This window comes from Petromyzon marinus, chromosome 30, assembly GCF_048934315.1.
Source record: "Petromyzon marinus isolate PM22_M1 ecotype Great Lakes invasive population chromosome 30, UKy_Petmar_22M1.pri1.0, whole genome shotgun sequence".
Lineage (NCBI taxonomy): Eukaryota > Metazoa > Chordata > Hyperoartia > Petromyzontiformes > Petromyzontidae > Petromyzon > Petromyzon marinus.
This window is the reverse complement of record NC_133696.1, coordinates 9,498,457-9,519,478: the sequence shown is the minus strand read 5'-3', so window position 1 is coordinate 9,519,478 and position 21,022 is coordinate 9,498,457. Positions and strand designations below refer to the sequence as shown.

Genomic DNA, 21,022 nt, shown 5'->3' with positions numbered 1-21,022 from the left:
ACCGTGCAGGGTGAGCTCGCGCAAACAAAAAATGGGACAACAGAGCACAACGACGACGGCAAACAAAATAAAACGCACTCACTCAAAATATTTACGCAATAGAAATCTGTGGAATGGAATGAGTTGATGACAACAGGAAGGGGACGGTGGAATCGGTTAACCTCACGCAAACGAAAGGTGAACAATCGGTGAAAGGTGAACAACATCGAGCGCAAGCAGTAGGCGGTGCGGCATGAGAGGTTGTGGCCGACACCGGGGGGGGGGGGGGGGTCAAGGGTCGCGCATGTGGCACCAAAGGGGGAGGTGGGAGTTCACATCGCAGGGGATCGTGTGCTGCCCCGGACATCTATAGCCAATCTCGAGGAAGCGAAGTGACGGAGAGAAAATATCAATTACACTGGTTCGTTCATCCATTCCGCATTCGTTCCCTTTTATCCACGGGGGAAATGCCCGCACTCCGAGGTCACCCTCTCAGTGACCTCGTGTTCTCCCGAGTGCCGACATGGAGATCCCCGTTTCACCGTTCGTTATGGTCGGTGGCGTAAACCCGGTCACAACACTGCAAGCCGTTGAGCCACACTCGCTGTCTCCGAATCACTGACCAACACACCGAGTCACTCACCGGCTGACCCACTCCCTCCACATCACACATTCCGAGTCACTCCGACAAACTCGCCAACACTCCATCCCTGAGTCCCTCCGAGTCATGCACTCAGGAGTTATTCACTCATTCTGTCACTCTCTGACTCTCACTCTGACTCTCTCCGTCTCACTCACTCAGAGACACTCACTCCGAGTCGGAAGAGTCATCGGGCTGGCCGGCATTGGGGTGGCTGGCCCCGGCGCCCGTGGCTGCCGCGGCGTTCCCAGCGCTGCCGCCGGTGACGCTCATGGGGATGCGGTTGATGCCGTTGAGACGCTCGCGTGACGACTGCCGGCTCGAGAACTTTGAGGAAGAGCAGCCGGTGCCCGTGCGGCTGCCCTCGCTGGAGCCGGCAGAGGGCGCCCGCGTGCGCCCGCCGCCGCCCCCGTGCCGAGAGCCGGCCAGCTCCGTGTGGATGCGATTGATGGCATTGAGGCCCTCGGTGCGTCGCTCCGCCGAGGGGTGCGTGGGGTACGGCACACGGTTCTTCAGGATCCCTGCGCAAACGGGTGGCGATTAAACCCCTCCCCCCCCCGCGTGACGCAGGCCGTTGGGGCGGCCGCTGATGGAGACCGCCTGCATGATGCACGGTCGTCTTTGTTTCCCCGGTGCGGCACACGCGTACCCGTAGGTTCACGCGCATGCGCACACAGACACGCAGAGATGCGCACGCACACAATAATAACAACAGGTGGTGATGTCACAAGCAGCGTTTGTGCCAAGCTCGGTACAACTTGAGACCACAGAACAGACCCAGTTGCCGTGGGTTGACTGAGATGACTGGCAGATGAACCACCCTTGCTGCTCACTGTGCCAACTTGCTGCGTTTTTAGCCGCCCGGCACACTTTCGTGCACGTACACAAACGTGCAAGGACCTACAAAGACAACGGTCCCCCATATAGCCTCGACATACTGTTGGCCAAGTGTTGTTCGCGAGCAGCACCTTATGGCCGGCTCGGCACATGAGGGGGTGGGTGGCCTCCACCTCGCCCATCCGCCTTATTCTCCTGAGCGTTGATGTTTTCACACTGCACTGGGCACTCATTTAAGGATGAGGTGACCTTGAGGAGGCCCAGGACCGGCTCAAGATTCCTGTCACTGGTGTTGGTCATGAACGGGTACCGAGAGGGCGAGAGGAGCGTGCATGCGTGTGTGCTGCGTGCATGCGTGTTGCGTTTGTGCTGCGTGTGTGCTGTTTATGTTTTGCGTGCGTGAGCACCGCACCTTTGCGGATCTCCGTTTGCGCGGGAACGGGCGTGGGCGCGGCATCGCGCGCCCCCCCCACCACGCCGTCCCCGTTGAGCTTGAGGCCATCCGGCACCGAGCCCTCGGGGTGCGGCTCGATGTTCACCTGGTGCACGGCGGCAACAACAACAGCGTCAACAACAATGTCAACAACGACCACATCATTACAGCAACATCAACCATACCAACATCATCAACACAGTGATAACAACAACAGCACCCCCTATCCCTGGTCTTCCCTTAGTATGCTGGTTATCTCTCCCCCCCCCCCACCTTCTCCCCCCTTGCCGCCCCCCCCCCCCCTCCGACGCGGGGTTCCCGCTGACGCACCAATCGGGAACGTCCCCTTGTTTTTTTTGCCCCTTTCCTATTGTATACTGGCGCGTTGTACCGGGCTCACGCTTTTGTCGCACTAACAACATAAAAATCAACAAGAACATCAACTTGGCAACAAGAACATCAACTTGGCTTCGCAGTAGTGCGCCTGCCACTTGTTGCAGAGGTTCATGGTCCGAATCCAGCGGCTGCCCTGGTTAATACTCTGGTGCATATGAACTGTAATGTACGCAATGTCATTCGCAAGAGTAGGCCATTGTGTGCCGGCGTGACGGTTCGAAATTTTCCAAACCAGAAAAATTACTCCGCAAATCACTCAATTGGGAAACAGCGGCAGTCATCGCCTCCCTACAGGATCCTCCTGAAGAGGAGCCATGAGACTCAGTGTTTCCCGGGTAAACAAGCAGAATAATATTATGAATAACGTGGTTACAACATGGATACATTACCGTCGCAGCAACTTCCGACAAGCAACGACGTGGCAACTTCATCAGCAACGCGATCACTTCAACAAAGCGGAAAGACCGTCGCAACAACACCACCACCACTTGAACGACACCACTGGCGCTTGCCATAGGCAGTGCAGCTGTACCGCCTCCCCCCCCCCCCCACAATCCACCTTGGTCTCGATGCGGAGACGCTCGCCCGTGCCTCCTCCGCCCGCGGGTCCCTCGCTCTCACTCGCCGTTGTCACGAACTCGCCCGGCCAGTAGGGCTTCACGCGGCCCAGCTCGTACTCCACTGCACACACAAATATACACACACACACACACGCGCGTGTGTAAACCCTCTCACTACCAGCAGCAGCAGCATCGCTCGTCGTATAACCAGTCATCCTCCCCTCCCCCACAGCGATGCAGGGCTTCGTGCGGCCCGGCCTGTGACCCGACTGCAGTGCTTCACGACCGATGAGGGCGTGTGCCGCAGTATTTTCGGAAAAGAAAGGACCTCGCTGTTTGCATGCGAGAGGGAGGCGAACTTGCCTCCATGCCACTCCGTGGTCGATCCTCCCGCCCTCCCCTCTCCGTTGAGCGTGCACCCACCCGCTCGCACTCTCACGCACTCGCCCGTTCACCCATTTGCTCTCTCACTCATCCACCCACCCACTCATTCCCTTTCTCACTTACTCCGTCTCTCAGTCATCGACTCGCTCACCCTCCCAGGGCCCGCGCCCCGCTCTCACCCTTGGGCGTGCTGTGCACGAGCTTCTCCCCGTTGCCCTTGCTGCTGTTGTGCGCCGGCGCCGGCGTCGTGTCCCAGGCGCGCTCGCCGCCGTAGCCCCTGCCATCCTCCTCCTCCTCACTGTCCGACGAGTGCGTCGACGCCAGTGAGATGCTGTGCTCCTCGTCCAGCGACAGCTCGCTGTCCGAGTCTGAGTCCGGCTCTGCACGTTCATCACAGGACAACAGTCTCCTCGTGTCCCGTCCCCTCGGCTACAGCTCCTCCACACAGCTACACTCGGCCTCCCCGTGTCCCCTGGGCTACAGCTCCTCCACACAGCTACACTCGGCCTCCCCGTGTCCCCTCGGCTACAGCTCCCCCACACAGCTACACTCAGCCTCCCCGTGTCCCCTCAGCTACAGCTCCTCCACACAGCTACACTCAGCCTGCCCGTGTCCTCTCAGCTACAGCTCCTCCACACAACTACACTCGGCCTCCCCGTGTCCCCTGGGCTACAGCTCCTCCACACAGCTACACTCAGCTTCCACGTGTCCCCTCAGCTACAGCTCCTCCACACAGCTACACTCAGCCTCCACGTGTCCCCACGGCTACAGCTCCTCCACACAGCTACACTCAGCTTCCACGTGTCCTCTCAGCTACAGCTCCTCCACACAACTACACTCGGCCTCCCCGTGTCCCCTCAGCTACAGCTCCTCCACACAGCTACACTCAGCCTCCCCGTGTCCCCTGGGCTACAGCTGCTCCACACAGCTACACTCAGCCTCCCCGTGTCCCCTGGGCTACAGCTCCTCCACACAGCTACACTCAGCTTCCACGTGTCCCCTCAGCTACAGCTCCTCCACACAGCTACACTCAGCCTCCCCATGTCCCCTGGGCTACAGCTGCTCCACACAGCTACACTCGGCCTCCCCATGTCCCCTGGGCTACAGCTCCTCCACACAGCTACACTCGGCCTCCCCGTGTCCCCTAGGCTACAGCTCCTCCACACAACTACACTCGGCCTCCCCGTGTCCCCTCGGCTACAGCTCCTCCACACAGCTACACTCAGCCTCCCCGTGTCCCCTGGGTTACAGCTCCTCCACACAGCTACACTCGGCCTCCCCGTGTCCCCTGGGCTACAGCTCCTCCACACAGCTACACTCGGCCTCCCCGTGTCCCCTGGGCTACAGCTCCTCCACACAGCTACACTCAGCCTCCCCGTGTCCCCTGGGCTACAGCTCCTCCACACAGCTACACTCGGCCTCCCCGTGTCCCCTCGGCTACAGCTCCACACAGCTACACTCAGCCTCCCCGTATCAGTCCCCTTGGCTACAGCTCCTCAGCGTAACATTCGTAGAGTCACGTCACCTCAATCCCGTCACCCCCCTCACCATCAACACATCACTTAACCCCCCCCACACTTGTAAAATGGGGTCCTGCCCGTGACCCCCCCCCCCCCGAGATGTGGCCTATCCTCACCGTCCTGGTCGCCCTTGAGGTTGTGGAACAGCGACGAGTCAAACTCCGTGGCGCCGGCCTGGGCCCCCGGTGCGCTGTGCTTCAGATCGTCCCTGCAGCGTCGTCCCAGCGAGGGGGGTCCAGGTGGGGGGGAAGGGATGGGGCGGGGTGGGGCGTTACCCACGCATCATCGTTAAGCATTATCTTTGTTATCGTTATTAATTAGCGCACATTCTTTCATGGCCAGATAATTTTAAAACATTGGAACCTTTGCACCCCCACGGATGTGACAATCAACTCAACGCCTTCTCGTCTTCAACTATAATTACGGTGCTCATTTCAATGCGAGGATAATTATTTGTATTCTTAATCACAATTAGCTTCGCACGAGAGCAGCGACGCTCGCTTAACGCCTCGGCAACTCGGGAGCGCCTTCCCTCACATCTCGTCTTACCACAGTGCAAGGGGCACCCCTCCCCCGCACCCCCACCCCCCCCTGCGCCCTCCCCACCAGTGCCAGTTGTCCCTGCATGCCACAATGTGGGCATTCGTCTGCCCGTTGTGGGCGATGACCGCCGTGTGTGATCCCACTTGGGTCGTCGTTATAACGCAGGTAGGCGAGTGCTGGCGACGGTCGGGCGGGTGGCGGATGGGTGGGTTGGCGGGCGAGGGGAGCGGGGGAGCAGAAGTGACCTCCCCCCCCACCCCCCGTGTGTCTCCGCTGCCCACCTGTGGCTGGTAAAGCTCTTGGCGGAGCGCCCGGTGCTGACGGAGGACACGGTAGAGGTGCCGATGTTGATGCGGTGCGGAGTGCCGTCCTCGTACGCCGACGCGTTGTTGTAGGCGAGCGAGCGCTGCACTCCGACGCCGTAAACGTTAGCATCACCGTCGCCAATAGCAACACACGCCATTCGCCACTAAATGACGGTGACGTCACTACGGCACCTGTGCCAGGCCAGGTGCACTTTGAGGCCACGTGAAGTGTCGAAGGCTCGCTGACAGGAGGTCTCGGGACAGACTCAGGTGCCATGGGTTGGCTGACGGAGATGACTGGTAGATGCACCAGCTGTACCCCCTACTATGCCAACTTCCTGCATTTTAGCCGCCCGGTGCTCCGCTCACTGCTGTGAGCGTCGCTCTTCTGCCCTCCGTTGTTGCTGGAGGGCGAATGCCTCCAACTGCCCAGTAGCGTCTTTTACGAGCCTCCTCCATAGAGGCCGATCTTGACACCGCTGGTATCAGTCGTCGGCAAGTCACCACCATCAGCAATACCACCATCATTAACATCAACACCACTATCACCACCATCATCATCAACACTGTGATCACCACCATCATCATCACCAACGTCATCACCAACAACACCATCAAGATTAGTGCACTGCCTCCATCAGCACCCTACAACCATCACAGCCACCAGCAGTACAGCTGCTCCATGTAACCTCGTACAGCTCCGTGTGACCCCATGCCACCCCGCGTGACCCCGGAGGACTCTTTGTGACCCCGTGCAAACCCGTGTGTCCCCACGTGACCGCGCGCGCACCGAGAGCAGCGAGGTCTTGGTGGTGATGCCCGTGTCGTCTCCCTGACGCTTCTTGCCGAAGCAGGAGAAGCGCCACGCCTCGCGCACCTCTGGGTCCAGGATGCAGTGGAACAGCAGAATGAAGAAGCCCTGGGAGATGCACAGAGACGCAGGCAGAGAGAAACAGAGAGGGGCAGAGAGAGGCAAAGAGAGACAGAGGAGAAGAGAGACAGGTAGATGTAGGTGTCATCATACCTCACCCTCCCCTCATCCTCTCACGCACCTCAACATCACCCGCCACCCTCACCCACCTTACCCACCACCCTCCACCTCACCCACCTCCACCTCACGCTCGGCTTTTGATCTCGTTTATTTGACCCAACCGCCTGTAGCCCTCCCCCCACACCCCGGCAGCTTCACCTGCAGGCTGTTGAAGATGGCGAAGAGGTAGTGGAAGATGATGAGGTGGTTGTTGACGGCGAGCAGCCCGAGCAGCCACGTGGTGCTCACGAGCAGCAGCAGCAGGAAGGCCGTGCGCAGGTCGGCCCTGTGGGCGACACGCAGGGGGTTGTGTTCAGGCGGTGTGTGTACATGCAGGGAGTTGTGTTCAGGCAGTGTGTGTACACGCAGGGAGTTGTGTTCAGGTGGAGTGGCGATGTGTGTACACGCAGGGTGTTGTGTACAGGCGGTGTGTGTACAGGCAGGGAGTTGTGTACAGGTGGTGTGTGTACACGCAGGGTGTTGTGTACAGGCGGAGTGGCGGTGTGTGTACATGCAGGGAGTTGTGTTCAGGCGGAGTGGCAGTGTGTGTACATGCAGGGAGTTGTGTTCAGGCGGTGTGTGTACACGCAGGGAGTTGTGTACAGGCGGAGTGGCGATGTGTGTACATGCAGGGGGTTGTGTACAGGTAGTGTGTGTACACGCAGGGAGTTGTGTACAGGCGGAGTGGCGGTGTGTGTACACGCAGGGTGTTGTGTACAGGCGGAGTGGCGTGTACATGCAGGGTGTTGTGTACAGGTAGTGTGTGTACACGCAGGGTGTTGTGTACAGGCGGAGTGGCGTGTACGTGCAGGGTGTTGTGTACAGGCGGTGTGTGTACACGCAGGGTGTTGTGTACAGGCGGTGTGTGTACACGCAGGGTGTTGTGTACAGGCAGAGTGGCGGGGTGTGTACATGCAGGGTGTTGTGTACAGGCGGTGTGTGTACACGCAGGGAGTTGTGTACAGGCGGAGTGGCGTGTACAAGCAGGGGGTTGTGTACTGGCGGAGTGGTGGTGTGTGTACACGCAGGGAGTTGTGTTCAGGCGGAGTGGGGTGAGGTTGTGTAAGTAAGACTCACATAGTGTAGGGGTTCTTGAGGCCTCGCCTAGAGGCTGCACACGACTCGCGGGCGGCCATGATGAAGATGATAATGTTCATCTGCAGACAGAGACAGGGTGAGTGTGAGAGTGGTGACGATGGCGATGACGAAGAAGGCGAGGGTGAGGCTGATGGTGAGTGGTACCAGCGCGACGAAGCAGACGGGCCCAGCGAAGCTCCAGATGAGGGTGTCGTGCACGGACAGCCAGCAGAAGTCGGGGTTCCCATAGCCCTCGGGGTCCAGGCCCACAGCCAGGCCTGGGGCCCGGAGGGAGAGGCACGGGACAGAGAGGGAGGGAGAAAACATGAGGAGACACGTGGAGAGGGAGGGATACAGAGAGATGGGGGACGGGGAGAGAACGAGAGAGGAAACATTGAGACGGGTTGCATGGGGAGAGTGACGCACAGGACACGAGGAAATATAAGTAAGACAGGGGGAGGGTGAAGGAGGGAGAGGAGGGCCACGGGGGGAGGGAGGGAAAGGGAGGCAGGGAGAGGGGGGACATGGGGAAAGAGAGGGAGCGGAGGAGGGAGAAGGGGGACACGGGGAGAGGGAGGGAGGGAGGGAGGGAGGGAGGGAGGGAGGGAGGGAGGGAGGGAGGGAGGGAGGGAGGGAGGGAGGGAGGGAGGGAGGGAGGGAGGGAGGGAGGGAGGGAGGGAGGGAGGGAGGGAGGGAGGGAGGGGGAGGACACGACGCGGTTAGAGGAGCGCGGTGCACGGGTCGACAGTCGCCCGCGTGCGTGCGAGACGGCCGCAGCGAACGAAGCGAGGTGGTGGTGGTGGCGGCGATCGGCGTCGCGAGCGGTACCGGTGATGACGGCGGGGACGCCCCAGCCCGTGGAGTAGTAGAAGCGCATGTGGCCGTGGTTGATGTTGCGCATCTCGGTGAGCATGCGGTAGACGTGCAGGCCCTCGACGAACATCCACGCAAACGTGCACATGAAGAAGTAGTGCAGCAGGATGGCGATCACCGTGCACGCAAACTGCACGCGCGCGCGGACACACGGGGGCACGGACACACGGACGCGCGAGAGTTACGGGGGAGGGGGGGGCGAGGGGGGCGACAGCACGCAAGCACAAAGCTACACGCATGTACGTACTGTACATTTACACATGCATCTACCCTCATAATTCTACACTCACAAATTTATCCTCATACACTCAAAAGACAAACAATCCTCCCCCCCCGCCTATCCTTACACACCTGTAATTTCATTAATTTAATTACAGGTGTGACTTCTAACTGAAATCTGAATGACAGAACCCAAAGTAATTGGTCATCTTTATCCAAATCACATGACACACAGTGAATTTCCCGTTAGTGTCGCTGGACCCCACACCCCGCTCTAACTCCGTGCCCTCTCGACCCTCGGCCCCCGAACCTCACACCCTACGACTCCCCCGCGCTCTCCGTCCCCGTGTGCTATCGACCCCCGGGCCGACCTGGTTCTCGGTCTGGTTGATGCCGATGAGGAAGATGAGCTCGGAGAAGAAGATGGCGACGATGAGGTTCTTGTGGATGGTGCAGCGGTTGGAGCGGAGCGAGCGCAGGCAGAGCAGCACGAGGAACGCGACGAGCAGGAAGAGCAGCGACACGCTCACCGCCGCGTACGTCACCACCGTCAGCATCCACTCGTTCTCCAGCTGCGTCCACGGCGGGTGCACGGTGGCGGGAAGGGGAAAGGGGGGGCAGGGGGAGGTGGAGGCGCAGGGGGAGTGGAGAGACGGGGAGGAGCTCGAGGTTAGGGGTGTGATTTGTATGCACTGTCGTTTGTTGTTGTTGTTTGGCGGAGGTTGTGTGTGTGCGCGATGCAGGTAATTGAGTACGTGGTGCGGTGTGAAAACATCGCCTCTGGGGAGACAAAGGCGGTCGGGTGTGACGCTGGCCACCCACCCCCTCGTGTGCCGTGCCGACCTTCATAGGTGCTCGCTAACAGCACTTGCCCCTACAGTTTGTCAAGGCTACAAGGGGGGATCTTTGTCTTTGATGCTGATGGTGCAGTGGTGTCTGTCGACGTCGTTGTGATTGCGCAGAGTGGAAATTGTGGTTCGGGCTGTGGTTGTGTGAAGTTGTGGATGCGTAGTGGCCGTGTGTAACCGCGGTTGCCTATAGTTGCGGTTGCGTTTGTGCAGAGGAGGTTAGCGACCGCGTTTGCGGTTGAGACTGCGGTTGTGCACGATGGACGCTACTGTATTTGTTGCGATTGCGGCTGTGTGAAGATTACGGCTGAGACTGTGGTTGCGGTTGTGGTCGACCGTAGCCACGCGCGGTTGTGGTCGTGTGCGCTTAACGTTGTGCTCGCCGGTGCAGGAGTGCGCGGTGAAGGCTGTTGTTGTTCTTGTTGCGTGGTTGTGGTTGTGAACGTGGGTGGCGTTGTGGCGCGCCCAACCTCTCTGTTGGACATGTCCATGAGCAGGGCGTAGCTGGACATGTGGTTGCACCGGCAGGTGATGTGGGTGCTGTTCCTGCTGTGCAGCTCGCAGCCCCGCGCCGACCACCCGCCCTCGCCGCTCACCCTGCACCACACACACGAAGGTCTCCCGGTGTAGCCTCAACAGACTGCTGGGGCAAGTGCTGTCAGCGAGCACGTGCCAAGGCTGGCTACCAAGGCTGGCTGACGACGAGCGGGTGGGGGCGGCAAAGCCTCGCTCCCTGCCTCCTTTGTCGATGCCGATGTATACGCACCGCACCGGGTACTCATTTAAGGCTGAGTTGACCGACGAGAGGCCCGCGAACACGTGCGGCAAGACACACAGATCAGAGTGCATGCGTGTGTGCACGTGTGAGAGTGCGTACATGCACGTGTGAGCGTGTGGCCTCCAAGTGCACAAGCGTCGTGGTGATGTCACCGCCATTTCGTGATGAACGGCGGCTGTTGTTTTGAGTGTGTGTCTGTGAGGGGAGCGGTAGCGTAGCGTTTAAGACACCTCACTACGAACCCGGCGACCCGAGGTTAATTCCTGCTCATGGGCAACATAGATGACGATTATCTGAACCGGTTCCGGGGACAGGGAAGGGCGGTGGTGCTGGCCACCCAGCCCCTCTTGCGCCATGCCGACATTCATAGGTGCTCGTTAACAGCACTTGCCCCAACAGTCTGTTGCAGGCTATACAGGGGATCTTTGTGTCCCTCCTAATACACATGAGATGGAGTAATTCCAGGCAGATGGGCTCGCTGCAGTTGTGCTTGTGTGTGCGTGTACATGTACCCGTGTGTCTGTACGTGGGTGTGCGTGTGTGTGTGTACGTACGGGATGGAATGGTTCCAGAACACACAGATGGGCTTGCTGCGGTTGTGTGTCTCCTGCAGTCGGAACTCGAGCAGCACCGGCGGCTCGAGTGCGTGGCGGCTCAGCTCCGTCTCGCTGAACACCGTCACGCTCAGCACCGGCGCGTTGATCACCGGTCGCTTGGGCAGCCTGCGCCGGGGAGAGTGGGGAGGGGGGGTGACGCCGCGAGGTTACGCTCGCCCACACACCGAGGGATCGCCCACACACCCGATCGTGCCCCATCGTCCCATGGACGCCGAATTATCCGCCGTCTTCCCATTATGTCAAGCCGTCGTCCGTTCCTGTCCCAGCCACGTAGTCGCCCGCTACCGACCCATCAACACCGAGTCGCCCGCAACCCACCGCCCCCCCCATCACACGTGTGCCGTCTCTCCGCTCACCGCAAGCTGCGCCGGTCCGAGTCGTAGTGCTGAGGCAGCAGTTCCCCCAGCGAGCGGAACACGAGCGTGGCGAGCACGGCGTGCGGCGCATCTTCCAGCTGGTGCCGGCGCCGGCGCGCCACCTCTGCCGGTGACGCAGCCGCCGCGGCACCACCTGCGCCGACGGCGGCGGAAGCCCCGAGTGGAGCCGTCACATCGACCTCGTCATCCGGACCGGGCGTCGGGGAGGGCCGTGGCGCCGCCCCCGCCGTCTTGCGGTTGGCGCCACCCCCGCGCTGCGAGCCGAGCCGGTCCGAGGCTGCGCGAGCAAAGGCAGCGCGGTCAACGCTCACGCAACTAACACACACACCCGCGTGATTATTGTGTTCGCGCGCGTGCCTGTTTGTCCGCGAGCGCGCACGCGCGCGCGTTGCGTACGTTTGACGGGCGGGAGGAAGATGGACTCGGGGACCAGGGCGCGCGTCTGCGTGTCCCAGGGTGTGTGTCCGCGGAAGAACGCCGCATGGTAGCGCGGGAACTTGTCGCCCGTGAAGTTGTGCTTGTCCACCCGTTCCACGCTCAGCACTGCCGGGGGGGCAACAGGGCGACCGCCAATGAGGAAGGCAAGGCCGCCGCATGACGGTGGGAGGGCATGGGGACGGTGGGGGGGTGGGGGGGGCGGGGCGGGGAGGGGAGGGGCAGCATCAGGTGGCCACGTGGGTTGGCGGACGGGTTCTGCGGAAAGTGAAATCGTAACGAGCGAGGCGACTGGGATTTGACAGCGATGTCCTCATCAGCAGTGCTTCCTCCGGCAGATGGGCGCACGGAGCCCGCGCAGCTTCCCAGCAGAACCAGCGTGATGGAGCTTGGCAGAACCAGCGTGATGGAGCTTGGCACTGGCTCATCAGTATTTGGCTCCTATAATTTTCCACATAAGCCACTTCATTGAGCTATCATTTGTGGCCAGGTCGCTTCTGAAAAAGAGCTATATAGCTCAGTGAGTCTTGCCTGGTAAAATAAAAATCGCTCAGTTTAGTTTATCATGATCATCAGCAATTCAGTCATTGAGTCACCAAGGCCATCATGAACCACACAGTGGAACCGGTATTGGGCAGACAATGTTGAAACAAATAATTACCTTCAAATGACTCGATCGGGACCACACATGGCAATGTCGCCACCCTCTAACGGTGTAAACTCGGCAGGACCCCCTCATCATGAGAGAGAGCCCTGAGACTCGGTGAGGCTTTTCTGGGTAAACAAGTGTGGGCCTCCGCGAAGGCTGGTAGGGAGCAGACAAAGATGGGGGGGGAGGGGGGGGTGGGGAGCAGCGGCAATCGGCGGCGGGCGTACCGAGGTTGGGCGTGACGATGGCGAAGGGTTTGAGGTAGATGGTCATCATGTTGCGCGCCAGCGCCTGCGCGTACTCCTCGTAGAGGCGCAGTAGGCGCGCCGTGCCGCCCTCTGCCCTCTGCAGCTGCTCCCAGAGCTCGCGGTGCCGGGGCTCCAGCAGTGCGCTGCCCGTGTGTACCATGTTCTGGCGGGCAGCACGCGCCATCGGCCAATCAGCTCGTCGGTCAGTCCGCCCATCAGCTGGCTCGTCGGTTGGCTGATCACGTGGTCGGTCGGTCGGTTGTTTAGGCAGCAAACCAGTTTGCCGGTCAGCCAGGTAATTAGTCAGCTGGTCGAATGGTCAGTCAGTTGGGTTAGATAGGAAATTTTCAGGCGGGCAGTCTATTGGTCAGCCAGTCAATTGGTTAACCAGTAATCCAGTTAGCTGGGTCAGCTAGTCAGTCGGTTGGTCAAATAGTTTGACTCGTGGCAATCGGTCATTTTGTCAGCCTGTCGGTGAGCTAAATAGATAGGTGGTTAGCCAGTTGAGAAGTTAGCCATTCAGCACACTAGTTGACCATCCAGTGAGTTATCAAGCCAACAAGTTGGTCAGTTATCGAGTCAGGAAACAAAGTGAGTCGCTCATCTGCTCAGTCAGCTAACAAAGTCAGCTAGCTAGTCATGTAGCCAGTCAGTCAACCAGCTAGTTACCCGGCAATCCAGGACCGTGCGGTTTGTGAGACATCGTCACGAGAGGTGAATAGGCCATGCCGACCCAGGGCAGACATTGGCAGGGTCACCCAGGGTCACCCAGGGTCACCTGGTGGCACCTCCCCCTCACCTCAGTGAACAGTGTGTCCTGCGTGGCGGAGAGGTTGAAGCCATTCTGGTCGCTCTCGAAGGTGAGGACGCGCGCCGCCAGCTGGTACGCGACGCGCACGTCACTGCCGAAGGGGCGCGCCGTGTGGCGCGTGGCGTTGTGCAGCTGGTGCGCGAGCCGGCGCGACAGCTCGGGGACCATGCGGGTCTCGTTCCGCTCCAGTCGCTCCAGCTACGTGCACGCACGCACACGGGGACACGCGCCATCGCGTGAAATCGACCAGCGGTGGCGTGAGGTTGACACAATCGCCCACTCACCCACCCACTCAAGGGAAACAGAGGAAGGAAGTGAGACGGGGGATCCTGTGAGCTCAGTTAAAGAGCAGAGTGAAACTCTGCAGTCGTTTGGGGATCATTTACGGAACTCCACCCACAGTGTCTGGGAGCAAAGCAACGAGGTCAGGGTCAGGTCGAGGCCAGGGTCTCGCTCCCCGCGCACTCACCATCTCCTTGAGGGCGGTGTAGGTGACGGACGTGCAGTTGTAGAGGTTCGGCGGCAGCCAGCCCTTGTCGTCGTCGCAGTGTCGCACGGCCGTGCCTGCGGCACATGCGCAGCCCGTCAACGACCCGCGGGGGTTCAGGGGTCACAGGGACAGAGGTCACGGGGGCATAGGTCGCGGGGAACGAGGTCGGAGTGTGACGGGTCGCCGGGCAAGGTGCTACGGGCAGGAGTTGAAGGGTCACACGAGCAAGGGTCACGAGGTGAGGCGGTCCGTCGGAGGGCGTGACCAGGGCTTGGGTTGGAGTTGCATTGTCGCTGCGCTGGGGTCATGAGATATCAGAGTAACTGCTTTAACACAACCGTCATGAATTAAATGGTGATAGTGGCGTCATCAACTCCTTCCGCGAGGTGTGGGTTACGATTTTGCAATGCTGTAGGGAATTAACCATTTGTGTTTTCACGTGGACAGAGTTCACAGCGGCTTCAGTAAATCAGCCAAATCGAGATCCATGCAGCGAGATCCTGTTACGTTCGGGGGTTTGGAAGACGAGATGGCACTGGCTTCTAGGTTTAAGCAAAGGACATAAAACCCTGACCGTGACCCAAACTCTCACCTCTGCCCTGCCCCTGCCTCTAGCCTCGGCCCAGGCTGTAGCCACAGAGATGAGGACACGGGGACACGGAGACACAGGGACATGAGGACATGGGGATGCCGGGACTTAAGCACACACGGACACAGGGACACGCCCACACGGGGACACGGAGACATGGGGACACAGAGACGTGGGGACACAGGGACACAGACGAGCGTCGTGAGGAGGAGAAGGAGGAGACACTCACCTATCGGCCTCTTGTCTGACAGCGGAGGCAGCAAGAAAAACGGGGGGGGAGGGAGGTTACAATGGGGGAGGGGGAGATGCTGGGGCACTGGCTGCGGATTGGAGGTGTGGGCACGGTGTCCCCTCGGTCTGTGTGTAGGAGTAGAGGGGAGGCTCAGGTGTCACGAGTCTTTACCTATATTATGGATGATATTGGTCGTGAAAGCCTACGTGTTTAACAGGCTCAGGTGTGTGGGTCCGCGAGTGTGGATCTCCGCATGTGAGCGAGTGTGGACGTGTGTGTGGGGAGCGGTCGTGCAGTGGCTAACGCACTGCGCTACGAACCCTGCTACCCGAGCTCCAATTCCTGTTTACAGTCAACAGTAGTGGGCCACCCCAAGGTCGACTCAGCCTAAAAAATGTGTAGCTGGTGCGATATGTAGACATCGCCACGAGGGAGACAAAGGTGGCCTGGCGTGGTGTTGGCCACCCACCCCCTCGTGTGCCGTGCCGGCCTGCATAAGTGCTCGCTAAAAGCACTTGCCCCAACATTCTGTTCAGGCTATAGGGGGGGTCTTTGTACAGTGTGTCTGCGCATGCATGATTCATGTGTGTCTGTGGGGAGCAGTGGCACCTTGATTAGCACACTGCACTACAAAAAGATGACCCAAGTTCAAGTCCTACTGACAGCAAACATCGGTTACAAATATTAGAACCGATCTTGGGCCAGGCGTGGTCGCTAACCACACCACTCTTTCGTTGTGCGCCGTGTTGGTCGTCATAGTGTGCCTCGCTAACAGCACTTGCCCTCCCCCCCCTCCCACAGCCTTGCAAAGGTTATAGGGGCGGACCTTTGCCTGTGTTTGTGTGAGAGTGGGGTTACCGAAGGAGTCCTTGGGGCAGGGCACGGCCGCCGGGAGCCCGAACTTGGTGCGTGGCCACCAGATGTCCGCAGCCATGGCCCTTGGGCACCCATCGTAGTAAACTACACGGCGAGGTGGGGGGCGGCGGCAGGGAGAAGTGGGGGGAGGGGGCAAGTGGTCAGTTGGTGTATATCAGCCAAGGCTCCAATTGAGCTAAAAAGCTCTGTTCCAGTGGTGACCCAAAGAGCACTGCTAATAAACATCCAGAACTATGCACGGACGACATCTCGTGAGCGATCCGCTGTAACATTGAGCACGGGCCCGTGGGCACAGGTGCGTGAAAACGGCCGCGTGTGCACGGGTAGGTACGCGAATACGGCTGGCGACGGCGGTATGTACGTGCGTGCATGTTTGTTAGTGTATGTAAGTGTTTGTATGAGCACATTCCTTAATGGTGCGGGTGTACGCATGTGTGCGTGCAAAATTCTCTCAGCCTTTATCCAGACCACCGGCTCGAAAGAACTGAGTGTGTGCCCATTTTATTGGAGGCATACGGCAGCAGCGTTTGCCGACTGTGCTGCAGCGATGAGTCCTAATGAGGACGAAACCCGGTCGACTGCTACGTGCTTTGTCTTTGTTTCGCAGCTGCTGCCAGCCGTTCTTGGGACGACCACTCGGCAACACGTTCAATTCTGCTAAACGAGTGGTCTAGATAAGGCTGAGCGAGGGCTTTTGTCGTCCCGGTCCGCTCTCATGATTCTGCTGCGATGATGCCGACGGTTTGTGCGTGCGTGCGCGTCCGAGTCGCCGCGGCGACTGCCCACCCTCGCATCCGGACGCGGCGACCTCCGCGAAGGGGTTGTCGCAGAGGTCGCACTGCTGCCCGACGACCCCTGGCTTGCACGGGCACTGCCCCGTCTCCCCGTCGCACGTGCGCGACAGCGCCCCCGTCACGTAGCACTTGCACGGGAAGCAGCTCTCGCTGCCGTTGGGGCGGTAGTGGTTTGCCTGCGGGGAGATCGAGCGATTTGATTTAATTGGCGGTGGCGAGGAGACGTTGTTTCCCTCTCGCCCGTTACGCAGCGGGCCGTGGGTTCGATCCTGAACCCTGACGATGCCTGTTGTATATTTGTTCTCTCCCCGTGGCTGTCACGTGGATTTTTATCCAGGTCCTTCACATTTAGAAACGTGTGTTTAGTTCATTTGGCTGCTTCTATAAAGTCCCACGTATGGTGATATACGCCTCTGAAAAAGGGATTTTTCCTGGTAAATAAATTATTTTAGTTCAGTTTAGAAGAAACATTTAGCCGTCAGCTGTATTACAAGAATGACCCACAGAGGAAGTTACAGCAGAAAATAAATCAGCGAACACGTTGGAGGAACACTACATTCAAGTCACGCACCACTCAAGCAACACTGGCAGCAGGTAACGCAGAAATACAGCGGCAACTCGCGCGGGGTTAATAAACCACGCGCTAAAAAGGGGAGATCTTAAATGAAGGAACGAATTTAAAAGGCAGCCGGGTCGGCAGGGGGAGCTGGGGGCGAGGTGGTGGCATTGCCAGTACCCGCCTAGATTGGTAGCACCCACAAGCGGATCTGGAAACTTCCCAGGGTAGGGGAGGGTGTTGTGAAATTCCAAGCTGGTTACACAGGGCTCAGCACGAATAATACAAAAAATACTATTCATTACATGCTCCCTGGTAAATATCAACATGGAAATTTTTCGTGGCATATTTCGCCGGCGTCACGGTGCAAATTTTCCACATTTTAAAGTGACACCGCAATTTACTCAATGTTTATTATTCACGTGAACATAACTATCACTACCACTCTGAAAAAAACCCACGCTTCATCCCAACCGCTATCATCTCATTTACAATGTTATAATTGCTGTAAAGCACCTTGGGATAAGGCGCTGCATAAAGAGATGGAATATCGCTTCTGCAAAGCTGTACGAATTGGGAATACACATGGCAAGTCTATTCTCTTCTCGCGCGTGATAGCAGCAGTATGTTCAGGAGCTCGATGCCAATGTCGAGGTCTGCTCGCCAAGACGAAAGGGCTTCGGTTATAGAGTTTGTGTAGTTTTGCTATTCCTCCTCGACTGAAGGAGCGCAGACTACAGTGGTTTACCACGTGGTCCATAGTTTTGGTTGCATAGCCATAATCGGACCACCGTGGCTTTGTCTTGAATTTTTCAATCGCGAAGGTGATGTGGTGTAGCATCGGCCTGGTGATGATGTTCTGGTGCGGTTGATGGTTCCACCACCAGTGTCTTCGAGGAGGAGGACGACAAATGTCAAAGCCAGGAGGAGGTGCGATGTGTGGGCCTCGAATGAGGAGGTGTTTATTCTAACGTCGCAATCGCCGCCCCCTGCTGAGAAAGAACTGCCGGCGACGCTTGCGAAGCACGGCGGCAGCGGCCGTGCTTCTCAAACGACCGCGCTGCCATAGGAATGGCAGCGCCAGTACCAAGCGTGCTCGCGACTGTGCCCGCGCGTGATCGTCGCTCACCATGCAGCTGCACTGCCCCGTGTTCTTGTTGCAGTCCGAGTCGAAGCCGCGACTCGAGTCGCAGTTGCACGGCCCGCAGATTTTATTTCCCCACCAGCCCTTGGGGCACGGCTGGTCGGCCCTGGGGGAGCAGCAGCGAAGGGGGGTGGGGGGGGGGGACACACGGCCCGAGTCACGGCGATCGCCCCGCGGCACAGCCGCCGCCAGATACTCACGGACGGGCGCACAACAGCAACAACAACGGCCGCCATTCGCCACTAAGTGGCGTTGACGTTATCACGGCATAGGCAGGCACTACACATGTACACATGCAGAGCAGGATGCATGCACATACACGAGGAATGTGACACCACCCGGCCACTTGGCCGCGTGGCGCCGGTCCACCGTGCCGCGATGCGTGGAGGTCACTCTCCGTGCCGGGTTCACCCCCGCACCGTCTCATCCCAGCGATATTGTAATCATGAAATCAACGCACTTGGTGTTGGCGCCATCGTTCTTACAGCGCAGGGATCTGACGAAGGAAGGCGCTGCTGTGTTTCACAGACACAGCGTGCAGTGCAGGCAGAGGATCGAGCGAGCACCCCCACAATGTACACAACAAACACGACTCCCGAACTCCTCACACACACACACCACACGTATACACGATAAACAAAGATCCCTCGTGTAGCCTTTACAGACTGTTTGGGCAAGTGCTGTTGGCGAGCACCCCCCAGTGCTGATGTTTGCACACTGGTTCAAACGTTTGTTGCCGATGTTGTCTGCGAGCGGGAATTGTCGTCCGGTTGGTAGCGCAATGCACTAACTACTGCGATATCACTCTCCACACACACATGTACGAAGGCATGCGCACACGCACACGCGCGTGCGCTCGCATGCACACACGAGGGAGTCGCTGACGTGCCATCTGCTGCAGTGTGAAGAACGATCCGGAGCACGAGAGCAGGTAAAGCGCTGGGCAGGGCTGACCTCCCAAGCGAACTGCTGGGGGAGGGTGGCGATTGTCTGCATGACATCATCACAACTACCTGCTTCTTCAAAAGGGGGACCCCCCACCAGGGCATCCTTCAAATCCTGCAGAACCCGTCCTGTCATCCACCGATTGTAACAACTGATTGTTATTAGCTACTGGTGCATCTCCCTCCTCAATGTGCTAGGAACACGCGCACACACAAAGACAAACACCCCCAAGATAGCCTGTATAGACTGTCATGGCAAGTGCTATTCATGAGCGCCTATGAAGTATGACACACGAGGGGGTGAGTGGCCAACAAAAATGTTTAACCACTGCACCATTCATCTAAAGCTGAGTCGACCTAGTGGAAGCCCAGAACCAGTCATTATTTGTTGTCTGCAGGAATTGAACTCGGGTCACCTGGTTCGTATCGCAGTGCACTTAGCACTACAAAACCGCTCCAGACGCCACGCACGCACGCGTGAACACACGGACACTCCCACCACACTCTCAAGCGCTCGCTCACACAGACACAAGCACCGGGTGGCGAGCGAGTAATAAATGGGCGCGTAACGAGCGAAGAGGGCGGGCGGGCAAGGGAGCGAGGGAGCGAGTGAGCGAGCGTGCCGTGGGGCCGGCGAGCCGTGACCGTGCCAGCGTGGTGTGGCCCTTTCCCGGCCACGCTCGGCCACCCCTCGCACGCACGCATTGTCCTCCGCCGCGACGGCCGCCGCCCAGCGAGACCGCATTCCTCGCGGTGAGCCGGGCTGTGCGAGCCGAAGGAGAGGAGCCGTGCATACGGGGGGCGCGCGACCTTTCTGTGCGGATTCACGCTCAATTTGCGTGTAATCGCGCTGCCAACAAAGCAACGCGTGCGCGGTCCGCTCGCAGCACCTCGTGCTTCCGCGCAGAGGCCGACGAATCGCGTTTTAGTGCGCGGGGAGGGAGGGAGGGGTGGCGGCCGCAAACTAAAAAGAGCAGCGGCAGAGACCCCCCGCAGCGCCCGCGAGCTGAGGAGCACGCCGGGCTCCCGCTGGTGGAGGTGCGACGCGGGGGTGGCGTCCCCTTGTTCGTCGTTTGGCGGTGCCGGGCGAACAGGATTTTGGGTAACGGGAGACAGCGGCGCGTTGCCGAATGCGCGTCGCAGGGACGGACGCGCGCCATGTGTGCCCACGCAGACACGGAACCGCACATGCTTACACAGTCTGTACACACACACAGCCTGGACGCAGCACCCACATGCACACACACACAGCCTATACCCACACAAACACCCTGTTCCCTGCACACACACACACACTCTGTACCCACAAAGACAAAGATCCCCTGTATAGTCTTAACAGACTATTAAGGCAAGTGCTGTTAGGGAGCAACTATGAATGCCGGCATGGCACACAAGGGGGTGGGTAGCCAGCACCACGCCCGGATGCTTGTCTCCCTAGGGACTCATTTGAGGCCGAGTTGACATGGGGAGGACCACTCTGCCACCGCTTCCCACACTCAACACACGCCTCTACTCAGTGACTCTCACTTACCTGCACTGCGGTCGGTGACTCACACCTCAACCCTCACTCGCTCGCTCACCTGGACTCGCAGTACTGCCCGAAGAATCCATCCCCGCACTCGCAGGTGTAGCCGTGTGACGAGCTGGGCTTGCGCCGGCAGCTCGACTGGTTCTCACACGGGTTGAGGCTGCACGCGTCCGTGCACGACTGCCCGTAGTAGCCTGCGCATGCAGCACGGGGCGGGGGCGAAGAGGGCGCGAGTGTGAGCGTGCAGCACGGAGCGCGTTTGCGTGCAAGTGTTGGTGCGGGTGTTGGTGTGCGCGTGTGTAAATATTGG

The 21,022-nt window shown here is 59.2% G+C and overlaps 1 protein-coding gene across 4 annotated transcripts in view; it reads right to left on the bottom strand.

Moving 5' to 3' along the window:
- CELSR2 (cadherin EGF LAG seven-pass G-type receptor 2) overlaps positions 1–21,022 on the bottom strand; it is a 114,904-nt gene that overhangs the window by 2,003 nt on the left and 91,879 nt on the right. For 2 of the 4 annotated variants that reach the window (XM_032963496.2, XM_032963494.2), the window contains exons 14-37: positions 20,765–20,906; positions 18,226–18,346; positions 16,533–16,716; positions 15,729–15,830; positions 14,868–14,882; positions 14,029–14,123; positions 13,548–13,757; positions 12,728–12,911; positions 11,813–11,959; positions 11,396–11,693; positions 10,977–11,144; positions 10,115–10,241; positions 9,168–9,368; positions 8,533–8,707; positions 7,870–7,982; positions 7,705–7,784; positions 6,787–6,913; positions 6,388–6,516; positions 5,574–5,698; positions 4,866–4,957; positions 3,409–3,609; positions 2,845–2,966; positions 1,869–1,995; positions 792–1,140 (exon numbers count right to left, since the gene is read on the bottom strand). In XM_032963496.2, the coding sequence (XP_032819387.2) occupies positions 792–1,140; positions 1,869–1,995; positions 2,845–2,966; positions 3,409–3,609; positions 4,866–4,957; positions 5,574–5,698; positions 6,388–6,516; positions 6,787–6,913; positions 7,705–7,784; positions 7,870–7,982; positions 8,533–8,707; positions 9,168–9,368; positions 10,115–10,241; positions 10,977–11,144; positions 11,396–11,693; positions 11,813–11,959; positions 12,728–12,911; positions 13,548–13,757; positions 14,029–14,123; positions 14,868–14,882; positions 15,729–15,830; positions 16,533–16,716; positions 18,226–18,346; positions 20,765–20,906 (3,634 nt within the window). Of the gene's footprint in view, positions 1–777; positions 1,141–1,868; positions 1,996–2,844; positions 2,967–3,408; positions 3,610–4,865; positions 4,958–5,573; positions 5,699–6,387; positions 6,517–6,786; positions 6,914–7,704; positions 7,785–7,869; positions 7,983–8,532; positions 8,708–9,167; positions 9,369–10,114; positions 10,242–10,976; positions 11,145–11,395; positions 11,694–11,812; positions 11,960–12,727; positions 12,912–13,547; positions 13,758–14,028; positions 14,124–14,867; positions 14,883–15,728; positions 15,831–16,532; positions 16,717–18,225; positions 18,347–20,764; positions 20,907–21,022 lie in introns of all 4 variants that reach the window. The other 2 variants (XM_032963497.2, XM_032963495.2) reach the window with 2 other exon arrangements.